The following is a 17,432-nucleotide window of genomic DNA, read 5'->3' as shown; positions in this document are numbered from 1 at the left end:
GGGCATTGCTGGCTGGCCAGCATTTATTGCACATCCCTAGTTGCCCGAGGGCAGTTGAGAGTCAACCACATTTGCTGCGGCTCTGGAGTCACATGTGGGCCAGACCAGGTAAGGGTGGCAGATTTCCTTCCCTGAAGGACATTATTGACTTGTTGGGTTTTTGAGTTTTTCTGACAATCGACAATGGTTTCGCTGAAGAATACTGGGGTAATGGGTGGGATGGGGAGGGGGCATCTTACCAGCGTTTATGGCATCTTACCAGAGATTATTTCTGGTGATGAGGGATAGCCTCCAGGAGCAGAACCTCCTGTTGGGTAAACAGGGCAGCACGATGGCACAGTGGTTAGCACTGCTGCCTCACAGCGCCGGGGACCCGGGTTCGATTCTCGGCTTGGGTCACTGTCTGTGCAGAATCTGCATGTTCTCCCTATGTCTGCTCCAGTTTCCTCCTACAGTCTGAAAGACGTCCTGGTTAGGTGCATTGACCTGAACAGGTGCCGGAGTGTGGCAACCAGGGGAATTCCACAGAAACTTCATTGCAGTGATAATGTAAGCTGACTTGTGACTAATAAATAAACTTTAAAATGGTAGGCTTATGCTATGTAAAAAGGGACTGGAGGGGAGGGAATTGGAGCTCAGAATGGTGAGGAACGATCCCGGGGCACTTTGTTAAGCTCAGTTTGCTGGAGAGAGGAAGACAAACTTCTGGGTTTTGGTTCTTAAGGGGAGAGGTGGATGGGGGGGATTAGGATTAGGAGCTCTTGGGGCAGGAGGAGGATGAAGCATTAGGGATCGAAGGATGCGCTTAGAGAAAGAATGGGGGGAATACTGGCAGATGGGAAATCAGGATGGAAACTGGGTTTGGTGGGAGAGAGAGGAGGACTGGGGACTCAATGGCATGGGGAACTGGAGCTTGAGTGAGGAGGACTGGAGTTGGGGAGTAAGTAGGGGTTGCCTGTAGCCCAGAATGGAAGCAAGTTTGGAGCTAGGATGGATGGAAGACTGAAGACTGGATCAGAGGATTAGGCCATGGCCTGAGGATACTGAAGTCAGGAGTAAGAGGATTCATGTGGAAGGGTAGAGAAGATTGAAGAGTGTGAGGACGGAATGGAGGAAGTGGAACTGGGACTTGGGTGGGTGGAGGGAGAGAGACAAAGCATTCAGGGCTGGAAGAAATGGGGGTTCAGACAGGGAGAAAGGGGTCGGGGCAGGGTGTGGTTAAGTCTGGGGCCCACTATTTCTTTGAGAGCAGAAAGAAAATAGGGAGTGACAGCAGTGCTGAGAGAGAGCCAGTAAAGGGGCGAGTGTAACCTGGGGACTTCACTCTGGGTAAATCATGGAAGATTGCTTATTGTGGTGGGTAAGAGGAAACAGAGAGACAAAGGATTTAACACTGATGCTTATAATACCATGGAATGCAGCACGTCAAGTATCTACTGAAGCCATGACTTGAACATCACTTAGAAAGGACAGGTATCCTGGCTGATACTCCCCGCCTCTGTATTGCAGGTCAGCGGGAATGATCAGGAGCTGGAAGCCTGGTTGATGTAAGGAGCACCAGTCTTTGATGTATTCTACGCAGCAAGAGTTACTGACTTACCCCTATGCTTGCACAACATCTTGATGTAGTAGAAGAGATTAGTGCACAGGTTGAATGGAGAAGGAGTCCCGGATTTCCTGATCATGTCACGGATTAGCATGGCTCTCCCAAACTTCCACTCGGTGTCTGACTGCGCCTGGATCCGCTGGTAGGTGTCGCTCATCATGGCAATCAGCAAGTTGATCAGAACGATCAGGATCATGACGAGGTACATTCCAAACACAAACTTGACAATGAATTGGGTAAAGGCAGGTGTCCGATACAATGGAGGCAAAGTATCTGGGTCCACCATACCAAAGAGAGCAAAGAAAAGGAGGACAGTGATATCCACAGGGTCTTGAATATCGTAATAACCCTCTTCCGAATCCGAACTGTTGCCAACAGATGAGGTGACCAGCAATGCTGGGTATACGGGCTGGTAAACAGCTGAAAGTTGCATGGTGAAGGCTACGTGAAACAGGGCCAGAATGACCGCAAACCTGGCGAGGTCCTTCATCAGGTCTCGGATGATGACAGCCCAGGGGCCGAAGAGGTGGTGGAACGTGAGGAACTCCAAAAACTGCACAAAGCACAGTGTCATGGCCACCGCGAGGAAAATGTTCCGAGCAAAGAAGCAGTGCAGCCGGTCGTGGTCCCGGAAAGCAAAGGCAAGCAGGTGGCAGAAGACGGCGAGGGCCGAGAATCCCAGGATGAAAACCCGGATCCATGCCAGCCCCGTCCTCTCCCCAGGATGGGTCAGTTCCGAGACCAGCATTCCCGAGAGCCAAGCTAGCAGCAGCCACTCATTCCAGCCGGGCAGCATCCTTCCTTCGTATATCGGGCTAAGTGGTGGATAGACTATGGTTAATATAAATAACATCAGGAGAAAGATGTGAGATACCAAATGGCTCATGAACTTCATGATCGGAATCCTGTTGAACCGGTGCTTCAGGGGGAGGGAGAACGTCAGCCAGATAGGAGGGCAGATCAGGAAGGTAAAGAACAAAAGGACTATTTTCCAGTGGGCCCACTTCAAGTTGCCGTACCAGACATCGGTCAGGTACTTCTGAACTGCTGGGTGAGCTACCACGTCCTTCTGCTCACATTCAATTAAAGAGTCCAACATCGTTGTGCCACGATGATCCACAGCACGGAGCAGGTATCCGGCGCTCCGGCAACCCGACGCCACGGTGAGGAGCTCGGCTGCCATGTTTTCGCAGTATTTGGCCGCTTCCAGCAGCTCCATCGACCTTTCCTTTTCCTTCAGAGCTGTGATGCCAAAAGCACGGGAGAGCTTGATGGCAGTGTCCATGGGAGCGGCTGAGTGCAGTACAAACTCTTCAATGACTTTGTTCCGATTGAGCTTTCCACAGACCATGAGATCAAAGATAAACTGTAACAAAAATATACAGAGATTGTGTTAGTTATTCTGATGCGCTACACTCAACTCCAGGGCACTGTGGGAATTGGACTGTGTCAATAATAACACTTGCAATTATATAATGTCTTAATCATTAAAATGTCTTTCACACACCAGGATAACAGGGGCAGCACAGTGCCACAGTGGTTAGCACTGCTGCCTCATAGTGTCAGGGACCTGGATTTATTTCCCAGCTTGGGTGGCTGTGTAGTCTGCACATTCTCCCCATATCTGTGTGGGTTTCCTCCACATGCTGCAGTTTCCTCCCACAGTCCAAAAGGTGTGCTGGTTAGGTGCATTGGCCAGGCTAAATTCTCCCTCAGTGTACCCAGACAGGTGCCTGAGCGTGACGACTACGGGATTTTCACAGTAACTTCACATGCAGTGTTAATGTAAGACTACTTGTGACACTAAAAAACTAACCTAATTCTGATTTGACAGTATTAAATTAATAACTGCAGATAGAAAGTATATTCCTCACAATTTTACATTATTTAAAGCACAGACCACCCTTCTTCATCTAATGTCCCTCTCTGCCTTTCTCCCTCATCTTCATCTGAACAGAATCACCGCCGCCATCTTTTCCTAGCCCCGCCTCCATTTCAGTCCCGATTGGAACCATGGAAAGCCAACCGTCATACAGCAGGGAAAGCTACTGCCTGCTCAAGATCCCAATCTCCTCCAGCCCCCTGCACAATCTGTCCTTCGATAACAACTGGAAGTGTACTCAGTTAGAATTTAGTTATTTAAATATTAATCCCCTCTATATTTTCCCTGGCATCCTAGACTCAAATCAATACCATCAAGGTAGGTAGATAAACATATCTATTCCCACCCTCTCCAACAAGGCAGATTTGAACTAACTTGCAGGAAAAGCTAGGCAAGAGGTTGGAGGGCATTCTCCACACCACAAGGTGCTCGGATTTTATTTGCAAAGCAGTTTTGAAATCATGGAGGGACTACACCATTATCTGACTCGAGCTGTACTTCGATGCTTGACAGGCTACTAAAGAACATGCTGTTCGGAAACATTTTTTTCTAGCTTGTAGAAATCCCAGAAACCTACAGAGAGTCAAGCCATAACAAAATATCAACCACCTGAAGCCAGTCAGCAGAATCTTCAATTGACAGCCAACAGCTATTAGATGTGTTTCCATCTACACATTTATCAATTGTTTCTTCAGTGAATTACATCAACTTGAATTTCCCATTCACTCATATCGCCTGGATGTTTGAACCCTTTGGTAAACAATTTATCTTGATCAATATTATCAATGCCTCTTTAATTTTTAAAACTTTTATTGGGTCACAGTGTACTCTTCTCTCTTCTGAAGAACACAGATCAAGCACCTTAAGTGTTACTCATCAGTATAGTATATTTGTTAGTGTCTCAAGTTACTTGCACTAAGTGAAAATCCACCCCCCCCTGCTGTCGCCACACTTCAGCACCTATTTGGGTACACTGAGGGAGAATTTAGCATGGCCAATACATCTAACCAGCACGTCTTTCAGACTGTGGGAGGAAACCGGTGCACCTGGAGGAAATCCACGTAGATGCGGGGAGAAGGTGCAGACTCCACACAGACGGTGACCCAAGCTGGGAGTAGAACACCGGTCCCTAGCGCTGTGAGGCAGCAGTGCTAACCACTGTGCCACCATGCTGCCCTTCATTCTAGTTGATCAACACAAATATTCATCAGGGCGGCACGATGATATAGTGGTTAGCACTGCTGCCTCACAGCACGAGGGTTCGATTCCTGGCTTGGGTGACTGCCTGTGCAGAGTTTGCATGTTCTCCCCGTGTCTGCATGGGTTTCTTCCAAGTGCTCCGGTTTCCTTCCACATTCCAAAGATGTGCGGGTTAGGTGGATTGACCGTGTGAAATTGCCCCTTAGTGTCAAGGGAACTAGCTGGGGTAAATGCATGGGGTTGTGGGGGTAGGGCCTGGGTGCGATCGTGGTTGGTGCAGACTTGATGGACCAATGGCCTCCTTCTGCACTGTAGGATTCTATGATTCTAAGATAGAACTAGAGGTGGCAAGAAGGGAAAAAAGTGCAGTGAATTGTTGCAGCTTACAATACATTGCCTCTATAATGGTGGCAGCAGGTTCAATACTACCTTAGCAGGAGAACTGGATAAGTACCTGGAGGGGTCTACTTTGCGGGTTATGGGGGGAAAGCAGGGAGGTGGGATTAATTCAGCTCTCTCAGTAGAGGCATGGTGGGTCATATGGTGTCCTCCTGCGTTATTTGATGAGTCTATGAGATGTTCATTGAGCTGAATGGCAGCATTCTGTCTGCATTGACAGAGGGGCTGCCCACAGTCTTGCTCTTCAGCCACCTACCTTGCGATCCTCGGTTAGCTTAAGGGTGATGTTGTTCTTTCGGATTAAGAAGCTGACCACCTCTTGGTGGTGGTCGGCTGCTGCATACTGAATGGGAGTCTTCCCTTCCTTACATTCCAACTTGGGAGAAGCTCCGCTTTCCACCAGGAACTGCACTGTATCCAGGTAACCAGACTTTGCTGCAAAGTGCAGTGGAGTCCAACCGTTCTGAACACAGGAGAGAAAATAGTCAACTGAATTCAACACTCTGTGATCACTTTCTCTTTCGAGCTCAGAGTTGCCCTCCCCCTCTCCCCTCCATTTTGTACAATGGACTCCATTGACTGTTAGGGGAGAGGTTTTTCACTATTCCTATACAATGCACCTTCAACATTGAGGTGCAAGACTGCATGGGCAGCACGGTGACACAGTGGTTAGCACTGCTGCCTCACAGCGTTGGGAACCTGGGTTTAATTCTGGCCTCAGGTGACCATGTGTGTGGAGTCTGCACATTCTCTCTGTTGCGTGGATTTCCTCCGAGTGCTCTGGTTTCCTCCCATAATCCAAAGGTGTGTGGGTTGATTGGCCGTGCTAAATTGCCCCTTAGTGTCAGGGGGATCAATAGGGTCAATATGCAGCGTTGCTGGGAATAGGGCCTTGGTGGGATGTCAGTGCAGGCTCGATGGGCCGAATGGCCTCCTTCTGCACTGTCAGGATTCTATGATGCCAGGACAGGCTGGCATGAATCACCCTCTGGTTTTTAACTTCTCTTCCAGAGGAGTGTGCCAGTGCATTCCTTCTTCATCTTGACCAATGTTCTGACTTTGTTTGGCAGAGAATTGCAATTGGGAACCACTGTCCTGTAAAAATGCATTGGAACACTACACATGTACTTCACTTTGTTATTTTATTTGCACCAAAATGGGAAACACTACACAAGGTGCTTGCTGCACTTAGGTTCAAATCGTAACTCTTCAATTAAATTCTCTAATCACTGAATCACTAAGAGGCAAAGAAAATGAAGGGAATGGAGGAGACAGGCCATCTTCCCATCCCCCTGAACAAGACAATGTACAATTAGATGAGAACATAATGTAACGGGGTTTACAATTGTCAAGGAATAGATCTCAGGGAGCACACTGGAAGAGGATAATGTTAAAATTAATGTTTTAGGTTTATTTATTAGCCTGGGGTGGCACAGTGTTGCAGTGGTTAGCACTGCAGCCTCTCAGCGCCAAGTACCCAGCTTCAATTCTGACCCCAGGTCACTGTCTGTGTGGAGTTTACACATTCTCCCCGTGTCCACGTGGGTTTCCTCCGGGAACGCCGGTTTCCTTTCACAGTCTAAAGATGTGCGAGTTACGTTGGTTGGCCATGTTAAGTTTTCCCTTAGTGTTGGGGGGATTAGCAGGGTAAATGTGCAGGGGTTACGAGAATAGGGCCTGGGTGGGATTCTGGTCAGTACAGATTTGATGGGCCGAATGGCTTCCTTCTGTACTGTAGTGATTCTAAGTAGGCTTACATTAACACCGCAATGAAGTTAATGTGAAAATCCCCTGGTTGCCACACTCTGGTACCCGTTCAGATACACTGATGAGGAATTTAGCATGGCCAATGCACCTACTTTACCACCACGAAAATTAGGTAACAGTGAATCATAGAATCCTGACAGTGCAGGAGGAGGCCATTTGACCCAACACAAAAAACAATCCACCCACACCCTATCCCCATAACGCCAGGACACTAAGGGGCAATTTATCATGGTCAATCAACCTAATCCACACATCTTTGTAATGGGAGGAAACTGGAGCATCCGGAGGAAACCCACGCAGACATGGGGAGAATATGCAAACTCCACACAGGCAGTTCCCGAGGCTGGAATTGAATTTGGGTCCCTGGCGCTGTGATACATCAGTGCTAAACACTGTGCCGCTCACAAATCAGTTGCCCATTTTACTTCAGATGGATTCTGAAGTTGGCAGAAAATAAAACTCCAGGAGGGGTATCCCCGATGGAAAACTAAGTGCTGCTGCCAGTGGGAAAACTAGGAAGATTCCCGTTAGCATTGGCAGAGCTTGCCAGGAGGTATTCAACCATCTTTGGTGGGGGAAGAGATCCCCAGTGGGGACCAAGTTGGCTAGCCCAGCTTCACAGAGATCAGGCTGCCATTTTTAATGGGTGCCCCGATGTCACAGTTGAGTACAGACCCCACCTTCATTCCACCCCCCCTCCCCATCACACAGGTATGAGGGTGACCCGATTCCCTCCCCTCTGTCAGTGGCCTCATTCTCCCACCCCCTGCACCACAAGAGTGACTCTGACGTGGGGTCACATCACCCTCATCTCTTCCTTCAGGCCCCACCCCTTGGCAGTACCACCCGACAATCAGGTGTTAATGCCAGGGTGTCAGTGCTAGGGTGGGAGGGGGGCATTGCCAGGGTGGCAGGGAGAATGAAAGCTACTTCCAGTGCAGATATGCTATTTCAGCATGACTGGTTGAAGAAAACCCAGTATGAAAAAACTATCAGCTGAGGTCTTCGGAACAAAGAATAAGCCTATTTAAAAAAAAAATGCGGTGAGAAAAAAGGAAGCACTTCAGATTTAATCAACCGTGAAAGGAAATTAAAACAAAACCTCTGTAAAATAACCTGGACCTGTCAATCAGGAGGCTAGATAAATGTACTGGAGTGTGAAATTGAATGTAAACAGTCTCTTAGCATAACCAAAGACTTGAAAGGAAACTGCAGAGTTAAAAAGATGGTACCAGGTTAAACAGATGTGGTGAAAAGAATTCAGTCTGAAATCTGTTAATTACAGTCTAATGATATTAAAATGGAATGCATCAGGTTCCCACCCGCTCTGGAAACCTGCTTGGGGCTAGCGCAGAGGGCAGGGAGACCTGCAGTGGGGTGCCCAATGAGAATCCAGTTTTAGCTGATTCAATGGTGATCCTAGCTGCAGCTAGTGGAGAATTACCCCCCAGGCACAAACAAAGGCAGAGAACATAGAAGAAAGTATCCAAAGCACCAGAAGGGTAGCGTTTCTTGCTCCTTATCACCCACCTTGTCTGTGACGTTGATCTCAGCCCCTTGGCCAAGCAGAGCTCGTGCCATCTCAATGTGGCCATTGGCTGTTGCCAGGTGCAGGCAGGTGCGCCCTCTTTTGTCTTTGAGGTGAAGCTGGGAGGTGGATTTACTCAGGAGGAGCCCAACCACTGCAGTATGTCCGTTCTGCGCTGCGAGGTGGAGAGGGGTGGAACCCTGGAACAAGATTCAACTGGTCACCGCCTTGTTTAAGTGGTCCCCTGCTCGGGCGCTGCTCCTACACCGTGCCCACACAAGAGAAATACAATGCTACAAAAAAAACATGAGACGGCCTACAGTCTGCTGAAAGTATATTTGTTGTCATGGCCTCCTGTTCAAGAACACACTTCAGTGAACACTTCATCGTGCCACTTACAGTAGGCAGGGCATTGTGAAGAAATTACTGCCTGGTTCTTTGGAGTTTTCTCCCAATATAAAGCAATAAAGCTTTGCCAAACCTTTTTCAGTGAAGACATTACCCTATTTTAACCAACGCAGAAAACAAGCTGAGTTCTGCCTATGCTATTACCAATCATTGCGCATTCTCACAGTAAGGGAGATGAGGGGATGTTGCTTTCTTAATGGACCCGCGTTACGCTATAGCACTTCCCGTGGCAACTACTTATTTAGTGCCACTTTGTGCTGTATACACATTCTGCACAGGACTCATCTGCAGAGTACTGGGTTCATCCATTGGTCTCAATGCAACAGACATGTGGAATTGTGAACTGTAATTTCCCACGCGTGGGGCTTTACATGAGAACAACAAAAATCAGGAATACCAGGTATATAGGTCAACCCATCCCATACATTCTCCATTGATTAATGAAATTCTTACTACGTGCTTGCACTGTATTGTAAAATCTGCCATTTAATAGGGAAAGAGGAACACTGATTCATAGCAAAGGAAGAGCGGTGGTGTCAGTGGGCTGTACCTCGCCTGTGTGTTCTCAGACATCACTGACCTTTAAAATGTTTGGCACCCTTTCAAGTGTTAATCGCTATTGTAAATCATATTAAGAAAAAGCAGTAGACTGGTTTATTCCTATTTAGATTATGAGAATTGTTTATAGGAGTGCAGTGATGTATATTTGTGCATGTCTCTGTGCTCATGTCAATCACAATGTGCATATATATGAATATGTGGCCAAAACATGGAAGGGCCCTGTGAAGTTAAGCTGGCTGAATGGGAGTAGAACCCCAGGAAGACCGCGAGACTGTGCAGAGACTGAAATGTTGCTTAGAATTTCTGAGAACAAAGAACTAAGAACAATACAGCATAGGAAATGGGCCCTTCGGCCCTCCAAGCCTGTGCCGCTCATTGGTCCAACTAGGCCATTCGTTTGTATCCTTCCATTCCCAGTCTGCTCATGTGACTATCCAGGTAAGTCTTAAACGATCCCAGCGTGTCCGCCTCCACCACCCTACTTGGCAGTGCATTCCAGGCCCCCACCACCCTCTGTGTACAAAATGTCCCTCTGATATCTGAGTTAAGCCTTGGCCCTCTCACCTTGAGCCTGTGACCCCTCGTGATCATCACCTCCAACCTGGGAAAAAGCTTCCCACTGTTCACCCTATCTGTACCCTTCATAATTTTGTACACCTCTATTAGGTCTCCCCTTATTCTCCGTCTTTCCAGAGAGAACAATGCCAGTTTACCCAATCTCTCCTCATAGCTAAGACCCTCCATACCAGGCAACATCCAGGTGAACCTGCGCTGCACTCTCTCCAAAGCCTCCACGTCCTTCTGGTAGTGCGGCGACCAGAACTGAATGCAGTACTCCAAATGTGGCCTAGCCAACATTCTATACAACTGCAACATCAGACTCCAGTTTTTATACTCTATACCCCATCCTATAAAGGCAAGCATACCATATGCCTTCTTCACCACCTTCTCTACCTGTCTGCCATCTTCAAGGATTTGTGGGACTTGCAAACCTAGGTCCTTCTGTGTTTCTATACTCTTGAGAAAAGGGTTCATTCTTTCCACCTTGTTATCGTGGCCACGAAGGACCCAGGAGATCATCAATAGATCTCCACATGGGTTACATGAGATCTCCACATGAGAAACAATAGCGTGAGTTTAAAATTCACGCTGACAGTCTGGGCAGGGGGACTATAGGTTCGGAGCTCAGTACTTGCTGGCAGCTATGAATGTGGCCTTTTCTTTATGTTAAATAAAGCAGTGCGATAACCATAGTGGCCATGGCTGGCTAGTCTTGACAACGAGGGCCTTGGGCTCAGAGGTAAGGCTGGCAGCTCCTGGAGAGGGGGTTGAGGAATGTGTGGGCAGCTGGAGGGTCAAAGGGGACATATGATCTTGCTAGAGAATGCCGGGGTGGGGGGGATGCTTCTGGTGGTCCCAAGGCAGCCACAAAGGATTTCCCCCCATGTCCTATTCCAGCAACTACAGTTAAAGAGAATGCGGTTCTGAAGAGGCCATGAATTGACCCCTTAAGGGCTTTGAAAGAGCAAAAGATGAGTGTGCTGGCTGTCACCTACCCCACTTTCAATAACGTTTCAGACAGCTTGGGCTGAGGGAGGCAGGCAATGGGATGGTGAGCTGCTGGATTTTACGAAACTCGCCCGCCCCACCAGCCCCCCGCCACGACTTTGAATATGTTTTGTTATAAATCATGCCTACATCTTTCACCTCCATACACAGGTTACCTTTTTAATTTGGGGGAAAATGTTTTGCTCAGAGGATCCAAAATTCCAAGATTCTTGGCAATCTAAGAATTAAGACACATTGGGCAGAATTTACCTGTCACGCCCACCACAGGAATCGTAGCGGGCGGGACATGGACCATGTTGACCTCAGGCGGGATTTTCCGACATTGGGTGAGTGCAGCTGGAAAATCCCGCCCATCGGATGAATGGGGGAAGGAAGAAATGAAAAAGAAGGCTTGCGTTTATGTAGCACCTTTCACAACCTCAGCCTGTTTCCAAAGCCCATTCAATGAAACATTCTTTAAGGGTCGTCACCCTTGCAATTTAGAAAACAACATGGTTTTCCTGGAAAAAGCTATTGATAGGAAGAAAATGTCATACTTGTGCGATGTTTAGGTTTAAGCTATTTATAGGAAGAATGTCGCTCCCGTGGGTTTATCATGAATTAATATTTAGTATTCAATGTGAGTGTCTGATGACAGGGTGACACGGTGGCACAGCGGTTAGTACCGTTGCCTCACAGGGCCAGGGACCCGGGCTCAATTCAGGCCTTGGATGACTGTACGGAGTTTGCACGTTCTCATCATGTCTGCGTGGGTTTCCTCCAGGTGCTCCGATTTCCTCCCACACTCCAAAGATGTGTGGTTAGGTTGATTAGCCATGCTAAATAGCCCTTTCGTGTCAGGGGGATTAGCAGGATAAATACATGGCGGTACGGTGATAGGGCTGGTTCAGGCTTGATGGGCCGAATGGCCTCTCTCGGCACTGTAGGGATTCTATGATAGGCATCATAACAAATGACCAGGGAAGCTGGATGGGGGAGAAAGGGATGTGATGATACACCAGCAGGGTGAGATGGAGTGAGGGCTGGTTCATGTGGAGTACTGGCCTGTTGGGTTAAAAGTGGGCTGTTGGTGTGCTGTAAATTGGTCCGGGTCCATTGGACTCTTAAATCGGCCTCGCAGGTGGAGGATGTGGTCAAGAAGGCGTATGGTGTACTGGCCTTCATTAATCGAGGGATTGAGTTTAGGAGTTGGGAGATAATGCTGCAACTTTATAAGACCCTTGTCAGACCCCACTTGGAGTACTGTGCGCAGTTCTGGTTGCCTCACTACAAGAAGGATGTGGAAGCTATTGAGAGGGTGCAGAAGAGATTTACAAGGACGTTGCCTGGATTGGGAGGCATGCCTTATGAGGATAGGTTGAGGGAGCTGGGACTCTTCTCCCTGGAGAGACGAAGGTTGAGAGGCGACCTGATGGAGGTTTATAAAATGTTGAGAGGAATAGATAGGGTGGATTCTCAGAGGCTATTTCCCCGGGTTGAAATGGTCGCTACGAGAGGACACAGATTTAAGGTGCAGGGAAGCAAGTACAGAGGAGATGTCAGGGGTAAGTTTTTCATTCAGAGGGTGATGAGTGAGCGGAATTGGCTGCCGTCGGTGGTGGTAGAGGCGAACTTGCTGGGGTCTTTTAAGAGACTTCTGGATGAGTACATGGGATTTAATGGGATTGAGGGTTATAGATAGGCCTGGTAGGTAGGGATATGATCAGCGCAACTTGTGGGCCGAAGGGCCTGTTTGTGCTGTCGTTCCAATTCCTATGTTATTCTCACTGACAGTGACGGAGACTCAGTCCAGCCCTTTCACCGTACACTCTCCATCGACGATCCTCCATTTTTGGAAATTTTCAACGTGACAGCCCGAGAATTCCCAGTTGTTCTTGCTGCTTCATCAATTTAAGTGAAGAGTTTAAATACATTTCAAATATTATGAGTGGGGGTAATGAATGAGTCATCGTATCAAGTGTTTGCTTTACTTGCCATGTTCCCACAATCATTGGCTGACGTCAGTTGTTTTGAGCTTTTGTTAAGTGGCTGTTGCATCCTGTGCATAACAAGCTCCCAGCCTTCAGAAGAATGGAGGGGCTGACGTTCAGATACAGAACTCTTTATCTACTTTGACCAGCCAAGTACAAACCTTCAGACCACGTCAATCACTGGTGACAGTCTTGCTTAATCAACTAGAGTGAATAAATAAGTGGATGTTAAAAGGTCGTGGTAGTTGCTGATGATAACCACAGCAATGACTGATGGGGCTGAGTGGAGATGTGCCTGGAATTTGAAGCTTGACCTATGGGATGCCAGAGTGGCACCGTGGTAAGTAGTGCTGCATCACAGCATCAGGGACTTGGGTTCGATTCCTGGCTTGGTCGCTGACTGTGTGGAGTTTGCACATTCTCCCCGTGTCTGCGTGGGTTTCCTCCAGTTTCCTCCCACAGTCCAAAAGACGTGCTGGTTAGATGCATTGGCCATGCTAAATTCTCCCTCAGTGTACCCGAACAGGTGCCGGAGTGTGGGGATTCTCACAGTAACTTCATTGCAGTGTTAATGTAAGCCTGCCTGTGACACCAGTGAAGAAACTTTAAGCTGCGGCAGCTGAGACCTGTGGAGCTCAGGCCAGGGGGAAGCTGGCTGTGGTTGACAGAACCCCAGCACTGGGTACTGCAGCCATGGGGAGGCAATGGCCTAATGATATTATCGCTGGGCTATTAATCCAGTAACTCAGCCAATGTTCTGGGGAACTGGGTTCAGATCCTGCCACAGCAGATGGTGGAATTTGAATTCAACATTAAAAAATATCTGGAATTAAGAATCTACTGGTGACCATGAAACCACTGTTGATTGTCGGAAAAACCCATCTGGCCCTCCAGGGAAGGACATCTGCCATTGCTACCTGGTTTGGCCTACATGCTGGCCAGCCAGTGAAACCCATGTCCCACGAATGAATAAAATCCTGTCCCACTGGCTTTCACCACTGTGTCAGGAATTGGTTGAAGGGGTTGTGAGGTCCAGAGTTGCTGCTGTCTTTTCACACTGCATGGCTACCTCTGCCTCCAAGTTCTGGCACTAATCCATGGAGAGAAAGCCTGTGGGAGATCGATGATCTTATTCAAGCACTATCCTGTTTGGCTTAGCCAGTCGAAGCAAGACAGAGGAGATGATAGGGCTCAGAGTTTGTTTGAGCATCACAGAGAGCTGCCATTAGTGATGTTGGCAGTGTATAGCTGCAGCTTCCATTGAGGTGACCACACTCACCAAGGACAGTGTTGATGCCAAGCACTGACATCCTACACCAGTTGGTGATGGATACCTCTGCATGTTCTAGAAGCACTCTGGGAGGTAGTTCAGCCCTCTGGTCATCTGCTGTACTCAGAAACCAACTTCTATTTAAATTCTGGGCTCCTAAGGTCTGTACCCAATGTCCTCATTAGCAGAGTGAGGACACCAAACAGTCTTCTGGTCAGCTGTTACCTGCACCATTTTTTCCATCTGCTGATTTCAAGCAATGGGGTGGCACGATGGCACAGTGGTTAGCACTGCTGCCTCACTGAGTCAGGGACCCCGGTTCAATTCCAGCCTCAGTCACTGTCTGTGTGGGTTTGCATGTTCTCCCCATGTCTGCATGGGTATCCTCTGGGTGCTCCAGTTTCCTCCCACAGTCCAAAGATGTGCGGGTTGGATTGATTAGCCATATTAAATTGACCCTGGTGTCAGGGGGATTAGCAGAGTAAATGTGCGGGGATAGGGCCTGGATGGGATTGTGATTGGTGCATATTCAATTGGCTGAGTGGTCTCCTTCTGCACCATAGGGATTCTATGATTCGAATTCCATAACGCATTGGTGCAAGTAATTATCTTTATACATCTAGCTCCACTGAAAAATCTACCTTTTTAAACTGACATGTTCCCATTCAGGCCAAAAAATGTTAAGAAAAATGATGGCTGGCAATTTCCACTGTGTGTATTGAGAAAGAAAACCAACGCAGTTTGAAAGAGTCTTATTATAGACACGAGAAGTATCTTCACTGTTATTTCCATCTGTGTAGCATTGTCCAACTTTACCCGTCTCAGCTTACCCTCGTTTATATCTTTGTTACCTCTGGAGTTGGCTACTCCAATGCACTACTGGCTGATCTCCAATATTCCAGCTTCCACAAATCTGAAGTCACCAAAACTCTGCCACCTGCTGCCCTAGCTCGCGCCAAATCCATTTCACTTGTGACCCCTGTGCATACTGACTCCTTGTTAAACATATGTGTGATGTTTAAAATCCCTGTCCATGTTTTCCAGCCCATCCTTGGCCTAGTCCTTCCCTACCTCTATAATATCGTCCATCCTCCAACCCACAAGACTCTGAGATCTTGGGTGAGATTTTCCAGCTACGTTTGGCCCAAAACTGGAAAATCCCACCCAAAGTCAATAGACTTTGCATGATCTGCATCCCTACCACCTCTGTGGCAGGTGGGACAGCAAAATTTCCCACCCTTATCTTCTAATTCTGGCACCTCAATTCCTCCTTTTAATCGTTCTACCATTTGTGGCTGTTCCTTGAGGTGCGTAGGCCCTAAGCTCTGGATAGCAGGCCTGCCTACACCTCTCTACCTTGCTTCCTTCCTTTACACCTCTCAGACACTCTTTAAAATCAACCTCTTTGATCAAGCTTTCGATTACCTGATCTGGGATCTCTTACAGCTAGCTCAGTCGGTATAGTATGAGACTCTTAACCTCATGGTCATGGTTCAAGCCCCACGTTGGGTACCATTGCTCAATGAGCAGGGATATGGGGAAGACGCAAGGGAGTGGCACTAATTCATGAGGCTTGATTGGACAGCTGGGGCAGAAATGATGGGCCAAATGGTCTCCTTCTGTGATGTAGCTCTGTGTCATATATTGTTTTACAGTGACTGTGAGAAGCACCTTGGGGGTGTTTTATCACATTAAAGGTGCTATATAAATATAAGTTGTTGTTATCGCACTGCTGCTCGAGTCACCATTCTCCTTCTGCAATGTGTCGGAGCTCCCCCTGATGGTTCAGTTGGTAAATGCACGGCCCAGTGCTCAAGAATTCGATCACCGCGGCCGGAACTGAAACCGGCACCACCGCCCCGGTGAGATTCACAGAACAATATTCTCCGTTGGCCACAGATAGGATCTTACCAGCCTCGGGAGGGTGAGAAAGTAAAATTCTGGCACATGTCTCTGCTGAATTTGCTGATGGTGGCTACGATGCACATTAGACACTCACTGGGGTCACTTTGGTTTTAGACAGTAAACTAAAGTGGGCAACATCAGCATGACCATCTGTTAAACACCTCTCCTAATTTTCGTTTCCACTGAAGCCGTCAAAATGTTTCCACCATACGTCTCATACTTTAATCCAATGTAGAAATGAAATAATCTCAGTGCTCATTAGATAGAATGAGGCACTTTCTCCGATCCCCTGCTCCTGATCACTAACTGTTAAATCCTGATGGTCGGGTGACCATGTGTGTCAAAATTAGGCTGATATAGGGTAGGCTACAGGTTAAACTGTCTTTTTAGCCACGTGATCATGGACTGAGTAGATCAGATCGTTGAGCCATTGGAGAACCTGCTCGATTCCATTCCAATGGAATCAAGATGGGCTTGCTTACTGACAGGCGGTGGTAGGCTTTGCGGGATTACAGATTATTGAATTTGACCCTTACACTCAGGGCCAGTGAGAGTGAGAGGTTGTCTCAAGCACATAGAACATAGAACATAGCACAGCCTTGCATCACGATGAATCATCACTTTGGTAAAAGGAAAATGCTGAACAATATCATGAATACATTGATGAGTATTACATATAGTATGCAGAAGATCTCTTGCTATTCTGTGCCTTATACAATCTCCATACGCCTGGAGTAGGTTCACCAGCCCTGTGAAGCAACCAGTGGCACAGCAATGAGATCAGCAAAGTAGGTCACTCACCTGCAGGCTGGTTTGAGCGTCCACCTGAACCCCAGGGTAGTTAAGCAGAAGTCGCACCAAGTTCTCATGCCCAGACTGTGCCGCCAGGTGCAATGGTGTGTACCCTGACTGAGAACAGCAAGAAGAAAGGTTTTAGTCCCCAGGTTAACCCGTATTTCCACAACACTGACTGGTGAGCAATTACTCTCCATTTTGCAGTTCTCACCCGAGGGAAAACGACAAATTATAACTCCAGGGAAGAGGCACCATCTTCCTAAGGGAAGATGACTTTATTTATCATGGTTCTCGGAATAATTAAGACAATGCCTCTTTAACCCATAGCCGATTTTCCCTCACAATAAAATGGCGATTTACACCGTTCCTCCAGACTCTCTGCAGTTCTGTCACTGAAGCTACAGTGGCCAAATCTCCAGAGATTCAACGCCATTGTTTACAGGACTTGGCATGGTTCAAGGGTCAAGACGCAGGAGCAATGTCAACCTGGAGCACTGGCTTGTGATATGAAAATAGCTAAAGTTTGACGTCTCTGTTCAGGCTAACCTCTCTTGAATTTAAGATTAATTTAG

At 47.6% G+C, this 17,432-nt stretch overlaps 1 protein-coding gene across 1 annotated transcript in view; it reads right to left on the bottom strand.

Annotated features, from left to right (window-relative positions):
- trpn1 (transient receptor potential cation channel, subfamily N, member 1) overlaps positions 1 to 17,432 on the bottom strand; it is a 208,366-nt gene that overhangs the window by 18,557 nt on the left and 172,377 nt on the right. The window contains exons 23-26 of the mRNA XM_080194604.1: positions 16,867 to 16,974; positions 8,385 to 8,582; positions 5,344 to 5,550; positions 1,601 to 2,972 (exon numbers count right to left, since the gene is read on the bottom strand). Of these exons, the coding sequence (XP_080050730.1) occupies positions 1,601 to 2,972; positions 5,344 to 5,550; positions 8,385 to 8,582; positions 16,867 to 16,974 (1,885 nt within the window). The remainder of the gene's footprint in view (positions 1 to 1,600; positions 2,973 to 5,343; positions 5,551 to 8,384; positions 8,583 to 16,866; positions 16,975 to 17,432) is intronic.

Source organism: Carcharhinus amblyrhynchos, chromosome 8, assembly GCF_965287045.1.
Source record: "Carcharhinus amblyrhynchos chromosome 8, sCarAmb.v2.hapA, whole genome shotgun sequence".
Taxonomy (NCBI): domain Eukaryota; kingdom Metazoa; phylum Chordata; class Chondrichthyes; order Carcharhiniformes; family Carcharhinidae; genus Carcharhinus; species Carcharhinus amblyrhynchos.
The sequence above is the reverse complement of the archived record's forward strand: the minus strand, read 5'-3'. Positions and strand labels throughout refer to the sequence as shown.